The sequence below is a fragment of the Lates calcarifer genome, linkage group LG4 (genome assembly GCF_001640805.2).
Source record: "Lates calcarifer isolate ASB-BC8 linkage group LG4, TLL_Latcal_v3, whole genome shotgun sequence".
Lineage (NCBI taxonomy): Eukaryota > Metazoa > Chordata > Actinopteri > Centropomidae > Lates > Lates calcarifer.
Genome location: NC_066836.1, coordinates 7,020,514 through 7,035,332, shown reverse-complemented (window position 1 = coordinate 7,035,332; position 14,819 = coordinate 7,020,514). Strand labels below are relative to the sequence as shown.

Sequence of the window (14,819 nt, the reverse complement as noted above, 5' to 3'; positions counted from 1 at the left end):
ACATATTTTAGGAATATTTATGGTTTTGTTCCAACTACATTGACAGAGGAGGCAAAAACCCTGTGTGTTTTCACTAGAACTAGAAGTCAGAAATAAAAGATTTTTGTGTTGTTTAACCCTGAAACTACAATTGGTCACATAAATTGTTTAGCCTTACAATAATGCTAAATTTATTTCATACATTTTTTTTTTTTTTCAAATCTGTGATTAATACAGGAAAATATATTCCAACTGCTCAGATTAGTGAAATGTGATAATGGGAAGCAATGAGTGTAGCCCTGGAGAGATTTTGTTTTTTTATCATGTAGCAAAACATCACAATGAATAAATAATAGATGGTGTCATGTATAAAAGATTATTTGTGCATTATTCACTACTAATAATAGTTGATTCAAGAGGTCCAATGTTTGTCAAGCACAAATATCAAATACAACTGATAAATTTCTATGAATATTTTATAAGAGCTGAGCTGTGTCAATTATTCATGTTTATTGTAATGACATCTTGACATGAAAGCCCAGAGTATGCAGAGTTCTTGCAGGTTCCATGAAGTGAAACTGAAGATGTTTAAAAAAAAAAAAGAAAAAAAAAAAAACCTTTTCAATTTGTACAACAAAAGCAACAATAGCAGATCTGTCATAACCCTAGGTGAAACAGTATGCGTAAAACATCTACACCTATATCAACTGAAACCTGTAGGACTATATATAACTTGTTAAAGGAGAAGGCTGGTGGTGGTGTGTTTTCCATTTCAACAAATCCCATGAAAACACCAAAATCAACAATGATTTTTTTTTCGTAGTAGTGAGTATTATCTTATTCCAATCGGTGCCATAGACCTCCACTCTTACCATTAAACTGTTAAAGCTCCTACACAGCCATGCTCCACCCACACATGTGTTTTCTCTTTTCTGGAGTGCATGGGTGTGTATAGACTACAGTTGATGAAGCTAGCAATGTGGCTGTAAAGCCTCCCTTGCTGGCAGTTTGTTTGTACCTGATTTAACATGGTTTAAAAAACTGCTCCAAATACATAACAACAAAATTTATTAAAACTGTGTTTCAGCTGTTTCAGGATAAAACTGAGCCTTTATTTAAAATGAAACTAAAAATTTGTGACCTGTTTTTAAAATAATCTCCTCTAGTAGAAACCAGTGGGCTTCATGCTGGGTGCCACAGACAAGATAGGGAAGTCAAAAAATATTGAGACACAAATTGGAGGCATTCTTGATTTTAGTCTTTTCATTGGAGTTGTTAACCATTCAAAGACAAAGAATAATGTCAGCCTCATCCTTTAAGGACCAATGTACATCAACTCCTAAATCCAACTGACAAAAATGGACAATATCTTCTGGGAAAATATGTGAAACCATGTTCAACAAAAGGCCAATGCTGTCAATAGAAAAGGACTGTGAAGAATGAATTAGGTTCATTAGTTAGTTCATGTAGTCTCTGGTCTTATTGCTTCCTGTGTCACAAAGCAAATTTAGCCACAAAGGTCCAGCTGAGAAAACCCTGGCAAACCAAGGACATTCGTACAAGCTGCCCTAGTGGGAAGTTGATGAAATGGTTATATGATATAGTGAAACATCATCCACACATAAGCTAAAACACATTACCATATTCCATTCCTGGAGACAAAACACATTTGAATGAGGAAGGGACACATTTGGCATAAGATGTAAAGCAGGGAATGGAATAATCTAAGCTCAGTGACCATGCAACCTTTCGAAAATAATAAGGTGATTGGAGTTGTAGGTAGGCAGAGAGGGAGATTGGCAAGATTTTATCACATGAGAGCAAAGGCATATTAATCATAGTCTGGGCACACATGAGCACAACGGTAAGGCAAGAACCCGAGAAAGGTTAATGTGTGGAAACTGGCGTAATAATGTGCACCGTTGGAATACTAAAATGTTTCGTTCAATATGCAGCAAAGCAATCACTGCACTTTGTTACATGTCATTGTACATAAGGCAAAGCTACGCATGTATTGCAAACAAAAAAATATGATGGAAAAAATGTACACCATCTGCCAAATAGCATGAATTTAACAATAAAAACAGAATTGTGTGTGGGAAGCTCAGCTGGTTAAGGCTGTCAGTTTGAATCTGAGTCAGACTTTCCTGCATGTCATCCCATTTCTCACATATTTCCTACATCTCTTTATAGACAAATAATCTCAAACATCATCTTAATCATTATCAACAGCCTACACATGAGGCAAATAATCCTTCACAAAACCTTTTCAGACACAAGACAAAGTGATAACTATTTTCAGTCCCATTCCTGATTCATTTATGACCTTGATAATGACAACGATGAGCCACTGTAGAAGGAACAAAAGCAAAGCTGGCATAAAATAAATCCAAACTTGAGTGATTTAGCTCAGCTTTTTTTGACAGTCCAGCGGGCTACAAGTTTTACATCTCTGTTTCAAATGCTAAATCAAAGAGATTGTGTACTCATCAGCCGGCTACAGAGATGGCAATCTCCCTCATTGTCTCGCGGCATGGATGTCTTGGCAGCTGGCCCTAGTTCTCATGGTGCCATTGCTTCCCACTAATGAATGCAGACAGGAATTCAAAGGCCATATTGAAAAGTAGCGACATAACTCAAGCGTTCACTTTTCAAGACGTGCAATTTTGCTGACACAGACACCAAGGACAGCAGGAAGAGAGATCACATGGAAAAAATGTGTTTTCATCTAGGAAACCATATCAATGTCTGATCTCATAAACTAACCAATTTATGTGTTTCACAGCTTTTCATTTTAAGAGCACCTATTATGCCATCGGATCAAGGATGTTTAACACAGACGTTGAAAATTTGATTCTGTTTGATCAATGGGCTTTCAGGCTGAAAAAAGAAAAATGCATCACTTTTATGTTGTTTTAGATAGCTCATATGCAAAATCATAAGGGGAGTGGACCTTGACTGTCACAGCTCCCAAAATAACTGCTTAAATCCCTCCAATCAAGTTCAATCAACCAAGTTTGCAGCATTTGAACCAATACTCCAGATCAAATGTAACCACTTAACAGCTCTGAATCATCTGAATCAGGGTAGCTTGTATAGTCTGTCAGTCAGGGTCCAGAACTGTTTCACATGCAAGCTTATTCTTTAAATTCATTCAAGAAACACCTTATTAACTAAAATTCCCTGTTTTCAAAAACATTATTCCTACTTGGAGACACAGCACAGCATAACAAACTCCTGAAAAGTAAATAATTTTAGATATTTGCTGAGCTCACCATCAATGCAAATCTCAGCCTCTCAACATCAGCATAGCTGTGGTGAAAAGGTGTTGTAATAAGCATGTAGCTGGTTCAGAACAACAATCCTAGCCTTCCAACACAGTATTGTGCAACATCAATCAGGACTGTGGGTACTAATGGAGCTTCAGTGGCCATCAGAGAAGGGCAGCCTACTGATAGATGAGGGAACACAGCACAAACAATCACATGCACACTCAGAAACACACAAACACACTCCCATCAGTCTGCATGCAAGTAATGATAATGTCTTATGAGAGAAGTATTGACGATCCACCCACAACACCGAGATTCACAAATATGGACAACATAGGAGTAATAAAACATGAGAAAGAGCGAATAATATATACTTTCTGTTTTATTACAATGAAGACATTACTGGCAATGTTTGGGAGGGAGACTATTTAATTAGACCCCTATTAATCACAGTAATTGGTTATTATGCATCCCAGGAGTCTAACTGGCCAATTGCTGTTAACCCTCTATCTCTATTGCTGCTGTTGTCCCCCTAACAATTAATATACTGGTCGGCATAATGTCCAAAGGACTCCTGAGAAGAATTTTCATTAGTTCTCAATATGGGGTTGATTATCTCCAACTGTTTATTCTTGCAAGGTGGATTATTCCTCAAGAGTACTTTGAATTGGTATCTCATACAAACACACATTTTGTTTTGCTGTAAACGCAAGCATCTCATGGGTTACACTTTGCTTGCTAAACAAAGCCACGTCTTATACTAAGGAGAGAAATGTCACAGAATAATTAGGTTGGTCTGTGTTTTGACCAGCTTGTTTTGTCAGATTACAACATTATGTAAACTAGTCAGATGGAACGCGACCAGCATGGCCTTTATCAGGTACTATGCCTAGTGAAATTGGTTTTTATATTGTGGTGCAATACAAGACTTCACATTATTTGTAACTAAATATAGCATGATTGTTGAATGAAAAGTACACAGTGGGTATTATGCATGGGCCCAGTCTGTACATACAGCTGGTGCCCCCCACAAACTGGGAAATGACTGGTACACAAGGCCATCTGTCAGGAAGCAACGAGCGGATTCAAGACCCAAAAGGCTACCAAGGCTAAAAGAGTCAGCAGTATGGAGAAAAACTGTGGCCAGATATGAGTCCTTATGGCATTAATAATAACTCAATACATGGAATCATGTCACAATTTCTCAGTAGTCAAACAAATGTATATCCTCTCACATGTCATTTAAGTCAGTCACAAGTTAAAACAAAATATGCTACCCAAAACAACAGATGTAAGTGTTTTCTGATTTGACACTTTGGCAGGATGACTGCATTTATTAATGCCTTCTATAACCATTATAGATAATGGTTTCAAAAACAGCTTGCTCATATGACAAAACAGTGGGTTAGAGTTTGGGGTTGGAAAAACACCATTACAATTTTTGGTAATGATTAGAGAATAATTGTGGTTATGGTTGGGGGGGGGGCACTTATTGTCCATCCACCTACCAACCATCTCCTTAAATGGACTTTGTGGCTCTATAACAATGCCATAACATTTCCTCCTTTGTCCCCAAAGGACAAGAGTCATAATTCCTATAGCTGCCAAGAGGACCTTGTCACTTGTACATAAACAAATGTTTTTTGGCACTTAAAACGTAAATGGCCAAAGCAGTTGATTTTCTGTTATGAAATGGTTAGACTTAAGGATTAGAAGACTATTCTCAAAAGATTTTTTTTTCAAATGCTATTCAAATGACAAGTGATATTTTCAAGTCACTGCTCTCAAATTCGTCATCAAGTAGCTGAGCTGTCTGTGTCACTGATTCCTGTCTCCATCTACTTCATCATTCCATTCTTTTAATTACTTGTGTGAATATTCACGCAAGATCATAGCAAAAGTGATCTTCTGATATAGCTGATGCATTATGAGTCAGATGTTTAGTACCCAGTGAGTAAAGGGTACTAAAACAGCTTAATCAAGTGCTTTTGCTAAGGGCCATAATTGTTCTCTGTTTATGTGCCAGGGTGCTCTTCTCTCCCCTCTTTGAGTTTGTGTTATCTGGAGTATTTACACTGCAGCATCACTATGTGAATGATTAATTAAAATGCTGTCGCTTTTTGCCCAAAACAACACAGCGGTCTAGACGGCTCAGTTGGAATTGATTAATAGAGCTCTCATTTTGATGCTATACTTTTATGCGTTTTTTCTATGAAAAGCTGTGATATATATTATACAGAAACACTTCAATTGCCACTGATAAAATTACATCTCAAACTGTGCCTTTCAAAATCATTTGCACAATTAGCAAAGCTGAACTAATTAATAATGAATTGATGATGTGGAAAAAAGCAAACATTACAAACTTGTCTAGTGTCTATGTATGAAAAGGCCTGTCGATCAATTTAGGAGGGATATCAGGTTTGAAACTTAGTTTTTGGTCTTAGTAGAAAGGCTGCCATTATGTTTACAACAGGTTGTGCTCATGAGAATTCTCACATTTTCACAGATTTCAGCCTAGGTACAGCTGAACTCGGCCCAAAGCCAGTTATAAGGAAATTGCTATGAGTGAATTGCCTTGTATTCATTGCATAAATATATTGCTTTGAGTTGAGTTACATTATTTCTTTAACTCTTCGCAGAGTATAGCGTGTGTGGAGAAAATGCTGACAACTACCTACCATGTGTGTTTGACAAAAGCCATGTTGAACTTCCCATGAAGCAAATATTACAGAGAAAGAATTATGTGAATGGGCTGTGTGCAAGAAAACAGCTATAGTTAAAGCCAGTATACAATATAACTATGTACAAGAGATGTGTTTTGAAGTGGGCAAATGGGAAACAAGCCATCTCATATACAGCAGCAAGCTGTTGTGTCAGCACTGCACGGAAAACAAGCCACCATTTTTTCTTTCAATGAGACCAGTGCATTGACCCAGTGGAATACCAACGCAGAAGGCTCAGGCAGAAAAACAGTGTCATCTGGCAATAAAGCTCAAAGTAGCTCAACATCATCTGGTAACTCACCGTGTCAATCATTCAAATGCAAGCAAGACACGTTCCAGATAGATACTTTAAAATGTGAGTGGGTTAATTCTAATGTTTACCTTGCAATCTGTGAAACAGAGGGGATGAAATGATTCTCACCAAGTTGCAAAACCTTTCCTTAAGCCACTGATCAGTGTTTTGGCATCTGATTAGCCTTCAAACTCATGAATCCATTTCTCAGGCAGACCTTCCTGGATCGTATTCCGTCATTTCACAGCTACGTGCCGCAACATGCTGTTTTCAGTCTGAACACCCAACACATCAGCTATGCTGCAGAACTATTCCATTAAACACACAAATTCATGGTTGAGAGGAGCCCATTTCTCCTATGAAAGGTTATGGAGTATTGATAAGGAGCATGACCATCAGGACAAGTTTGCAGGTTCAATGTGGCTGAGTGTAGCAGAGATATAAACCACAGAACAGGAGCTCAGCAGTTTGTGTAATTTTGATGTTAACAAATACAAAGCAACCACTGATCACCACCCATCCTCTGTAACAAATTCTATGTTGGGCTTCCCATTAAGGACATTACAGGAAAATAATTACATTGTTATTCTTTCCCTTCTCATACAACAACAGCATGAAACCATGGAAAAAAGAAACAAAAATTTGCACAACCAGTGGAAGAAAGACACAAAATCTGACTCATGATATTAGCATAAGCAGCAAACACTTACCTTCGCTAGGCATCTAACTGGGAGGAGTCCGTGTTGCAGCGACTGCCACGGCAATTACTCTTCCACGAAGTCCTCGGGAAGTGGCACGAATGAACTTTCAGGCTAGCTCGCTTCAGTAATGCTAGCTGCGCGAAGTCCATAAGAGAGTAAACGAAAACGTATCAAAAATTGTGGTTTGACGGCTTAAAAAGTCCACCACAATGCAAGGAGTGCGTTAAATGCACTTTGTAGAGAGTAGAATATGTTAAATGGGCACCGCAGCAAACCTGGAGTTGCCGAATTGGACTTCCGCTTCTTTCCTCGCATTGCTGACCGCCATTGTACGGAGCCTCAAAAGTTACAAAAGCAAACCGAAGGCGTTGAAAACACAAAACGATTTGTTAAAAAACAAACAGAGGACCGAAATAAATACAGTTTTGATATATTCTAACAAATAATTTTTCATTTACATCCTTTTCCGTTCACATTTTACCATGACGCAGTACGAAAACCACAGGTGCTACCTAATTAATGAGATCAGTCAGGGCTGCAAACCATTTAGCTTTACCTTTTTTTGAGGCTCGGCCACTGTGTATGGTGGCGCACTGACAAGGGTTACTGACACACCTAAATGTAACAGAACCATCATTAGTAGCACCAGTTTCACCTGTGCTTTTCTCTTACAACTGATTTGACGGACTGTCACTTTTTTGCCAGATTTTATACTTTTTAGTATAGTGCCTCCTGAATTATTTTTTTCTTTTCTTGTACAGCAAAAAACACTTTGGTTCAAGTTAAGGAAAGAAATTACATTGATCCTAGTTATGTTGATAAAAATGAATGAAAATCATTTAAAATTCATTCAGCTTGCCTTACATTTCTCTCTCAATTACATTTTCAGTTTTATCTCTACTGTATATTTTTACATTTTTATATTCTTCAGTCTTTGAGATAATTTATCTTTGCTGCGGCTATGACAGCTAATTTGTGTTATCTATGCTATGCTGTTTTATAAGAAAAAATATTTTCATACAGAGCAATTAAAAACACAAAAAGTCAAAACATTATTTAAGACAGCTATTTAAGTCTCTGAGCACCAACTTTACAGAGTCTCATTCCTTGCATTTTATATTGTTTCTGTGGTCATTTTCTGTTATGCTTTACGTTCATTTTCACCCTGATTGCAATTAAATTAGTAAAAATCTCAAAAACAACCAGTATCATAACAATTGTTACAAATGTACTAATGTGGTGGAGTGAGGGCAGCAGAAGTAGCAGTTGATAAGGGAAGCTGATCTTTTCTCTTTTCTGTTCCTTGAGCTTAAAAATGGATTTCATTGTCCTCATAACTATAGAAAGAGGCTTAGCTCATTATGGTCCATAATCCAATATGTGAGCTCCCTGAATTGGCAGTGCAAAGACATATCAATATTGTCCTTGGTAGAGAGAAGGTGGAAATGTAGAGAAAATGTTAACAAAATCACTGCAAGGGAGACAAAACAACAACATTTCTGGCTGCAAGTGAGCACCAGCTGGGAATACAAGGTTGTAGCAATGTTTCCTCTGTATTCATTCAGTCTGGCTGGTCCACCACTGCATAAACATTGCTTCCATTGCTGTAGCAATTTGATTAATGCTAAATACTCTGAATGTCATTAAGTAAAGCTTGGTTGTTAGAAAATGAGCTTTTAGTGCAGCCTGCACTCAAAAGAGCAGAAACAAGAGTCAAAAATTCAACCTACTGCATTGCAAAAAATATGGATGAAACACTATGTTGTCATGTACATCTAAACTACATGAAGCATAAGTTGATTCAGGGTTATCCTTGGGCTCTTTCTGCAGAATACATAAAAAATATTAACAGACAAATCATGCCAACCAAAACCATATAGCACTGCATACACTTAGAAATGGTGCGGGGATGTTCTGCCAAGCTGCAGGCTGTGTCAGAAAGATTAACTTTTTATTGTCCTGTGACATATGTGTTTATATATTCATCTCATTTCTTCCTGACTGTCAGGAGCTTTAGAGAACATTCATCAGAGTGAGCAGTTACCCACAGTCCCTCTATACCCGTAGCAGAGTCAAACATAATCTGCCTTGATGTGGAAAAAGATGTTTTGTAAGCAGATTACCTTTTATTTAAATTTTTCTAAATGCACACAAATATCAACACTCACATCAATTGCCCTCTGGCTACTTTGATCAAAAGATGCCAGATGCCACAGCTGTCATCAACACACACAGGCAATCTCACCTGCCAACTGGCTAAATCCTGTCTAGTATTAATAATTTTATATATTTTTGGACTAAAATCATTCAATTAAGCTCCAGGAGACATCCCAGGTCAAAAAGCAGCTATTTGTTTGACTGAGGTTCCCCTTTATTCTGCTGGAATTTTCCAACAATTTCAACCTTATTTGTTTTTTGAGTATTTACTTGCTAATAGGTGATTTAATTGCTCTAAACAAACGATATCTTTCTGAAACACATTTCAGCACTGCCCAGTGCCCACATCCTTGAACAATGACAAGCTTTCAGAGAGGACAGAATTAAAATTCAAAGGCAAGGCGGTTCATTTTAGTTCCAGGAACCACTGTGTGAAAACCACTTGACTGATTTTAATCACATTCTTATTTATTTCAGCTTAGAGCATGGCATGACTTTTTAAAAGCCGTTTATGATTTTTACCATGTTTTCATAGTGCAACAGCACCATCTAGCAGGTATCTTTAGGCATTAGCATTTCTCAATAAAGCCATTAGATATTCACTCTGAGAGCCCTGCCTTCACAGCACTGCTGGAATAGCAAACATTTATTTGCAGAATAGGCTTTTACTAAGAGTACTTTATCTCCCTGTCTGTTATACACTCCATTGAGTCGGGATTATTGTTGTCTACATGTGTCGGCACTATTCAGTTATAAGACTCCCAAACCAAGAGGAATGAGCCATGGGATATGATTGGCATTTGGCAAATACAACAAAATCTCTGTCTGCGAGTCATTGCATTATTCCTCTCAGAAACTGAAACCAGAGTGTAAACAAAATTTGCATTAGAAAAGCTTGCATCTTTAGGAGAGATGACCTTGCTTAGGACTCATAATGCAGTCACTTCTACGGTCTATAGTTTTATTTCTGTAGTTTGTAAAGGAACATTTGAAATTCACATAAGAAATAAAGCTTTAAAAAAAACTTAATACTTAAACTCAACTTTATTTCATAGAGTTGTACTTGTTGATGAGCTATATTTATTGGATGGCAGCATGTATATTGTAGTTAATTAACTATGCAATATAATGCACTGAGAAAAATTAATATAGGCCACATTCCGCATTAAAATTCTTGTGGGTTTAAACCTGTGACCATATAGGATGTATATTTCCCTCTACTCAAACACAAATACTGTGTGCCCATCAGTGATAACAGAAATAACAAGGGGTAAGCATTTACAGTGGGTACTTTTATTTTTGATATTTATGTACAGTAAGATGCAAAAGCTTTACTACTTGAGTCAATTTTAAATGCAAGATGGCTACCTTAAATGAAATATTATTCCACTGTGGTGTTGATATTTTTAAAAATATAAAAACATCATCAACAGTTTTTTTTTGGAGCTTTCAACCAGAACTTATGGGCTCTATGTGAGTTAAGATGATAATTTTTTGTCCTGTCCAACCTGTGTATTTCTTCATCAGGGTTCCCATTCAGTGGTAAGATGTTGATGTCACTGTGTCGTGTTAAGCTACTTTTACCCAAGAAAAGTGAAATGTGCACACTCTCCCTTACTCCACAACATCAGTAGTTCTGGGATCTTCTCTCCTTAATGTTGTTCTAATGAAGCCATTTATATTAGTGACAAATGTGATCATCCACCTCTCTTTTCTTCCTGTCTCTTTTATCAACTCCACTCACAGCTGGTGTTCAGGGTGTGTGTATGTGTGTGTGTGACCATCATTAAAAATGCATAGCATCTCTCCAAACAGTGTCCTGACAAGCCACTCATGCTCATTGGATATCAGTCATTAAAATTTAGCAAAGAGGGCAAAGCGTGGCCTAGGTAGGTGTCAGGTTCCTCATTCAGGCTGCGGATAAATTTTTCAAAGTCCTATTACCTCTACAGGCACCACTGCTGATGTCTCAAGGCTGTATGCTCTGACACTGCTGCTGTCTGTGTCTGCTGGTATTGTAGCTGAGGCGTGACAAAAGCCGAATCAACAATAACAACATGAGTCTCAGGGTGGCTATACTGATTCATTTGCTACTGGTTGTTGACAAGGCTGATTCTAAAAAAGGTGAGTTGCTATTTGTTACCTTGATGGAGCAAAGCTTAAACTTGATAGGAGTGCTTTATCTTCCAGGTACTGTATATACAGCAAAAGTTGGGCCTCAATTGTTCAATGTCAGCTTGTAATACACTTTCAGAGGTTGTATCAGGTTGCTAGAGAGATAGTCAAACAAATATGTGAGCTAGGAAAGTGCAATAACCTTTGCTCGGTATCTCCACTCTCTGAGCTGTAATAAAACAATTTTTGCAATTATAAGGTGTCAAATGTGGAGGAATCCTCTCTGCTCCGTCTGGCAATATCTCCAGTCCAAACTTCCCAAGCCTGTATCCTTACAACACTGACTGTTCCTGGCTAATTGTGGTAGCAGAGGGCTCTTCTGTCCTCCTCACCTTTCATTACTTTGATCTGGAGTACCATGCCAACTGTGCTTATGACTACATCAAGATCTACAATGGCATATCTGAGGATGAGGGAAACCTCCTTGGGACATTTTGTGGTGACATCTCTCCACCTCAGTTCACCTCTTCTTGGAATGTCATGTCCATCATCTTCCATTCAGACCGCCATGTGGCCTACAGGGGCTTCAGTGTTGGCTACAGAAAAGGTAACTTGTTATATCTGATGCAATAAGACAGGGGTCAGTTGGCTAACTGCCTAATACCATAAGTCATAGCTTTTAGCTAAACTTCTTGACTTTAAACCTCACAGGAGATCTCGACAAAACATTGTACAGAAACAAGACAAAGAGCCTACAGCCACACACTCAGCTCTGTGAGGGTGCACTTAGGCACAGCTCACATTATCATCATGCTCACAGTAATAATGTTAGCATGCTGATGTTTAGGTGCTATAATGCAGGAGATCACAGAAAACCTGATAGTTGACTATATAGATACATCAAAATGAGTAACCACTGTGCTTCCAGTGTTACATGTAAATGCTTGTTGTTGTCCACTTTATGTCATAAAGTTCATAAAATTCTTTCAGTTTACCAGTACTGTCCTCTTTACAACCCTCTCTACAGGTTCTCAATCCGACTGACATCACGTGTGGTGTTACTCCTTTTCAAAAAGAAAAATGTAAGATGTATATTTGTCCTCTCCAGATATGTGTGGTGGAGTTCTCACTGGCCTGTCAGGTGTAATCTCCAGTCCAGGCTACCCTCAGGAGTACAGCAACAACGCAGACTGCTCTTGGGCCATCCACGTGTCCAACACCAGTGTGGTCACCTTGGCCTTCTTGGATTTCCAGCTGGAAAACAATGAGGGGTGTAACTTTGACTTTGTCGCCCTGTTTGATGGCCCGACAGTCACCCACCGCCACCTGGGCAAATACTGTGGGGCAGATAAACCTCCCAACATTGTCACCACCTCCAACCAGCTTCTGGTAGTCTTCAAGTCTGACTTCAACATTGGGGGACGGGGGTTCAAGGCCTACTATTACTCAGGTAAGAAGGTTTGAATAGCTGTACCCCAAATATAAACTATAAATATATATAAACACATCAATATGCTAATTGCTTTCAGTATTTGACCTTATCAATTATCCATGTTTTTGGTGTAACTGCAGGAATTAAAAACAAAAAAAGGACTTTGGTCAGTTACCAACAATGTCACCAACGCTGTCAGACTTTTGGGTTCACATATAGCAACCTTTGTACACAAAACTCCTAGTCATTCATCCATTCAGAACAGAAAATCTACCATGAAATCAGAAGACACATCTGCAGTAAAGTGCTATAGATCTGCAGAACAGTATAAAAATGTTGGGGGGAAAAATCCATTTGACTTCAGCAAGAGAAACCTGGAACATGACACAAAAGATCCTGTCATCTGATGAAAAGAAAATTGAACACTTCTGCTGGTTATCCTCAAAAGAAACTGGATACAGCAGAACTCATCACACCGTCCCTGCCACAGACAAGAATGTACAAGCCCTTGAGTGGTTGAAGCAAAGCCCAGAGTTCAATACAGTTGAAAGTTAGATTTTGTTTGTTTTATTTGTAGTGTTAAAAAGTTAAAAGTGGCATTTCATTATATCTTGGTCAGGCACAGTAACCAGGGAAGCTGTCTCCTCCATTTCCAGTCTCTGTGCTAAGCTAAACTAATCAGATGGTGGCTATAGCTTCACATTTATTATACGCACCTGAAAGTGGTATTGATCTCCTCATTTACCTCCTGGCAAAAATGAGACTGAACACACTGTAGTAGATTAATATAAATAAAGTTGACTAACTTATTTGATCAACTGCACTTTTAACAGGTGAGTGCCAGCAAGTGCTGTCAGCTGTAAGTGGCAACTTTAGCAGTCCACATTTCCCCAGCGTCTATCCAAACAACATTAACTGTCACTGGAGCATCACTCTAGCAGCTGGATACCGCATCAAGCTCTTCTTCCCTGTGATGGACATGGAGGACCGCAACAGTCTGTCAGACGAGTGCGACTATGACTCTGTAGCAGTTTATGATGGGGACAGTCAGACAGACACCCTGCTGGGACGCTGGTGTGGCAGAGAGCACCCTCCATCTCTCATCTCAAAAGCTAACAAGTTGCTGGTGGTACTCAGCACAGACAGAAATGAAGCTCACAGAGGATTCTCTGCATCTTATCTTGGAGGTAAATGTTCAGTATGTGGGCATCCTATTCAGTTCCAGAATAAAAGAAAATCACATTTACAATCTACAGGAATGCTAAATTTACTTATTCTGTGAATGCTGTAGGTTTAAGTCATGAACTCCCCACTGCCTACAATGTTTGCAGTCAAAATCTCAGCTAAATATACTTGTGGTTACTGCCTAAAATGCTAAATGTTCATCTCTACAAACAACTCTTTTCTATGTTGTTTTGTCATATGTCATGTTAAAAATATGTCATGTTGTCTTTTTTCCTCTGCAATCCAAGTGGTTCCTGTAAACGTTAGCTGCACAAGATCAGAATTCACCATCTTGATACCACAGCAGTCCTTACCTCAGCTGGACCGTGAGAGCATCTACCTAGGAAACCCAACCTGTGCAGCCCAGTTAACAGCCACCGCATATAAGATACTGGCTCAGTTTGTCAACTGTGGTACTGCTAGGCAGGTGACTAGCCACAATCTTATGTCACTTATTGTTACACCACAATAAGCAGTGATTTACCATAAGTTAGCTGTTTAAGACAGTGATTTGTGTTAGTCATTTGTGCCTTGTCTCTATTAATACTGTAACTCCTGATCCTTAACAGCTAGATCGGAACATCACCATGCTGGTAAACAAACTCTACATTGATTTCTCCGATGGAAAGCAGCAGAGTGTGCAAGAATATAAGGTGCAGTGCGATGCCCTGCGGAAGATAGCATCAGTGTCCATCATTTCAGCAGAGGAGCGTCGTCTCGAGGAACAGGCCCAGCAAACTGACAATGACAGCGGCGGCGATGCAGGGAAGCAGGAAGCTGAGCCTCATGACTTGAGTGATATTGTCTTCATAAGCATCTGTGTTCTGGCTGTTATTCTCATGGCAATAGCTATTGTTTGGCTGGTGTTGCTGTAGTCATATTTACTGTACCTATAGTCTTATCCATCAAAGAAAGGACTCC

General features: G+C 38.7%; 1 protein-coding gene and 1 long non-coding RNA gene across 2 annotated transcripts in view; one reads left to right on the top strand and one right to left on the bottom strand.

Annotated features, from left to right (window-relative positions):
• LOC108884199 (uncharacterized) overlaps positions 1 to 7,556 on the bottom strand; it is a 54,423-nt gene extending 46,867 nt beyond the window's left edge. The window contains exons 1-3 of the long non-coding RNA XR_001960999.2: positions 7,527 to 7,556; positions 7,246 to 7,308; positions 6,980 to 7,104 (exon numbers count right to left, since the gene is read on the bottom strand). This is a non-coding gene — a long non-coding RNA (uncharacterized LOC108884199). The remainder of the gene's footprint in view (positions 1 to 6,979; positions 7,105 to 7,245; positions 7,309 to 7,526) is intronic.
• Positions 7,557 to 11,184: 3,628 nt separating this feature from the next.
• Positions 11,185 to 14,806, top strand: cdcp2 (CUB domain containing protein 2). The gene is made up of 6 exons (XM_018677938.2): positions 11,185 to 11,251; positions 11,502 to 11,849; positions 12,351 to 12,692; positions 13,508 to 13,861; positions 14,147 to 14,325; positions 14,468 to 14,806. The coding sequence occupies exons 1-6, from the start codon at positions 11,185 to 11,187 to the stop codon at positions 14,771 to 14,773; spliced, it is 1,596 nt and encodes a 531-aa protein (XP_018533454.1). The 3' UTR covers positions 14,774 to 14,806.
• The last annotated feature ends 13 nt before the right edge of the window (positions 14,807 to 14,819 follow it).

What these genes read in the sequence shown, in the direction of transcription:
- cdcp2 (XM_018677938.2), top strand. Translation starts at nt 11,185, where the DNA reads ATGAGTCTCAGGGTGGCTATACTGATTCATTTGCTACTGGTTGTTGAC. An exon ending in CAAGGCTGATTCTAAAAAAG is followed by an intron (nt 11,252 to 11,501) that starts GTGAGTTGCTAT and finishes TGCAATTATAAG; the next exon opens with GTGTCAAATGTGGAGGAATC. An exon ending in CTCTGCATCTTATCTTGGAG is followed by an intron (nt 13,862 to 14,146) that starts GTAAATGTTCAG and finishes CTGCAATCCAAG; the next exon opens with TGGTTCCTGTAAACGTTAGC.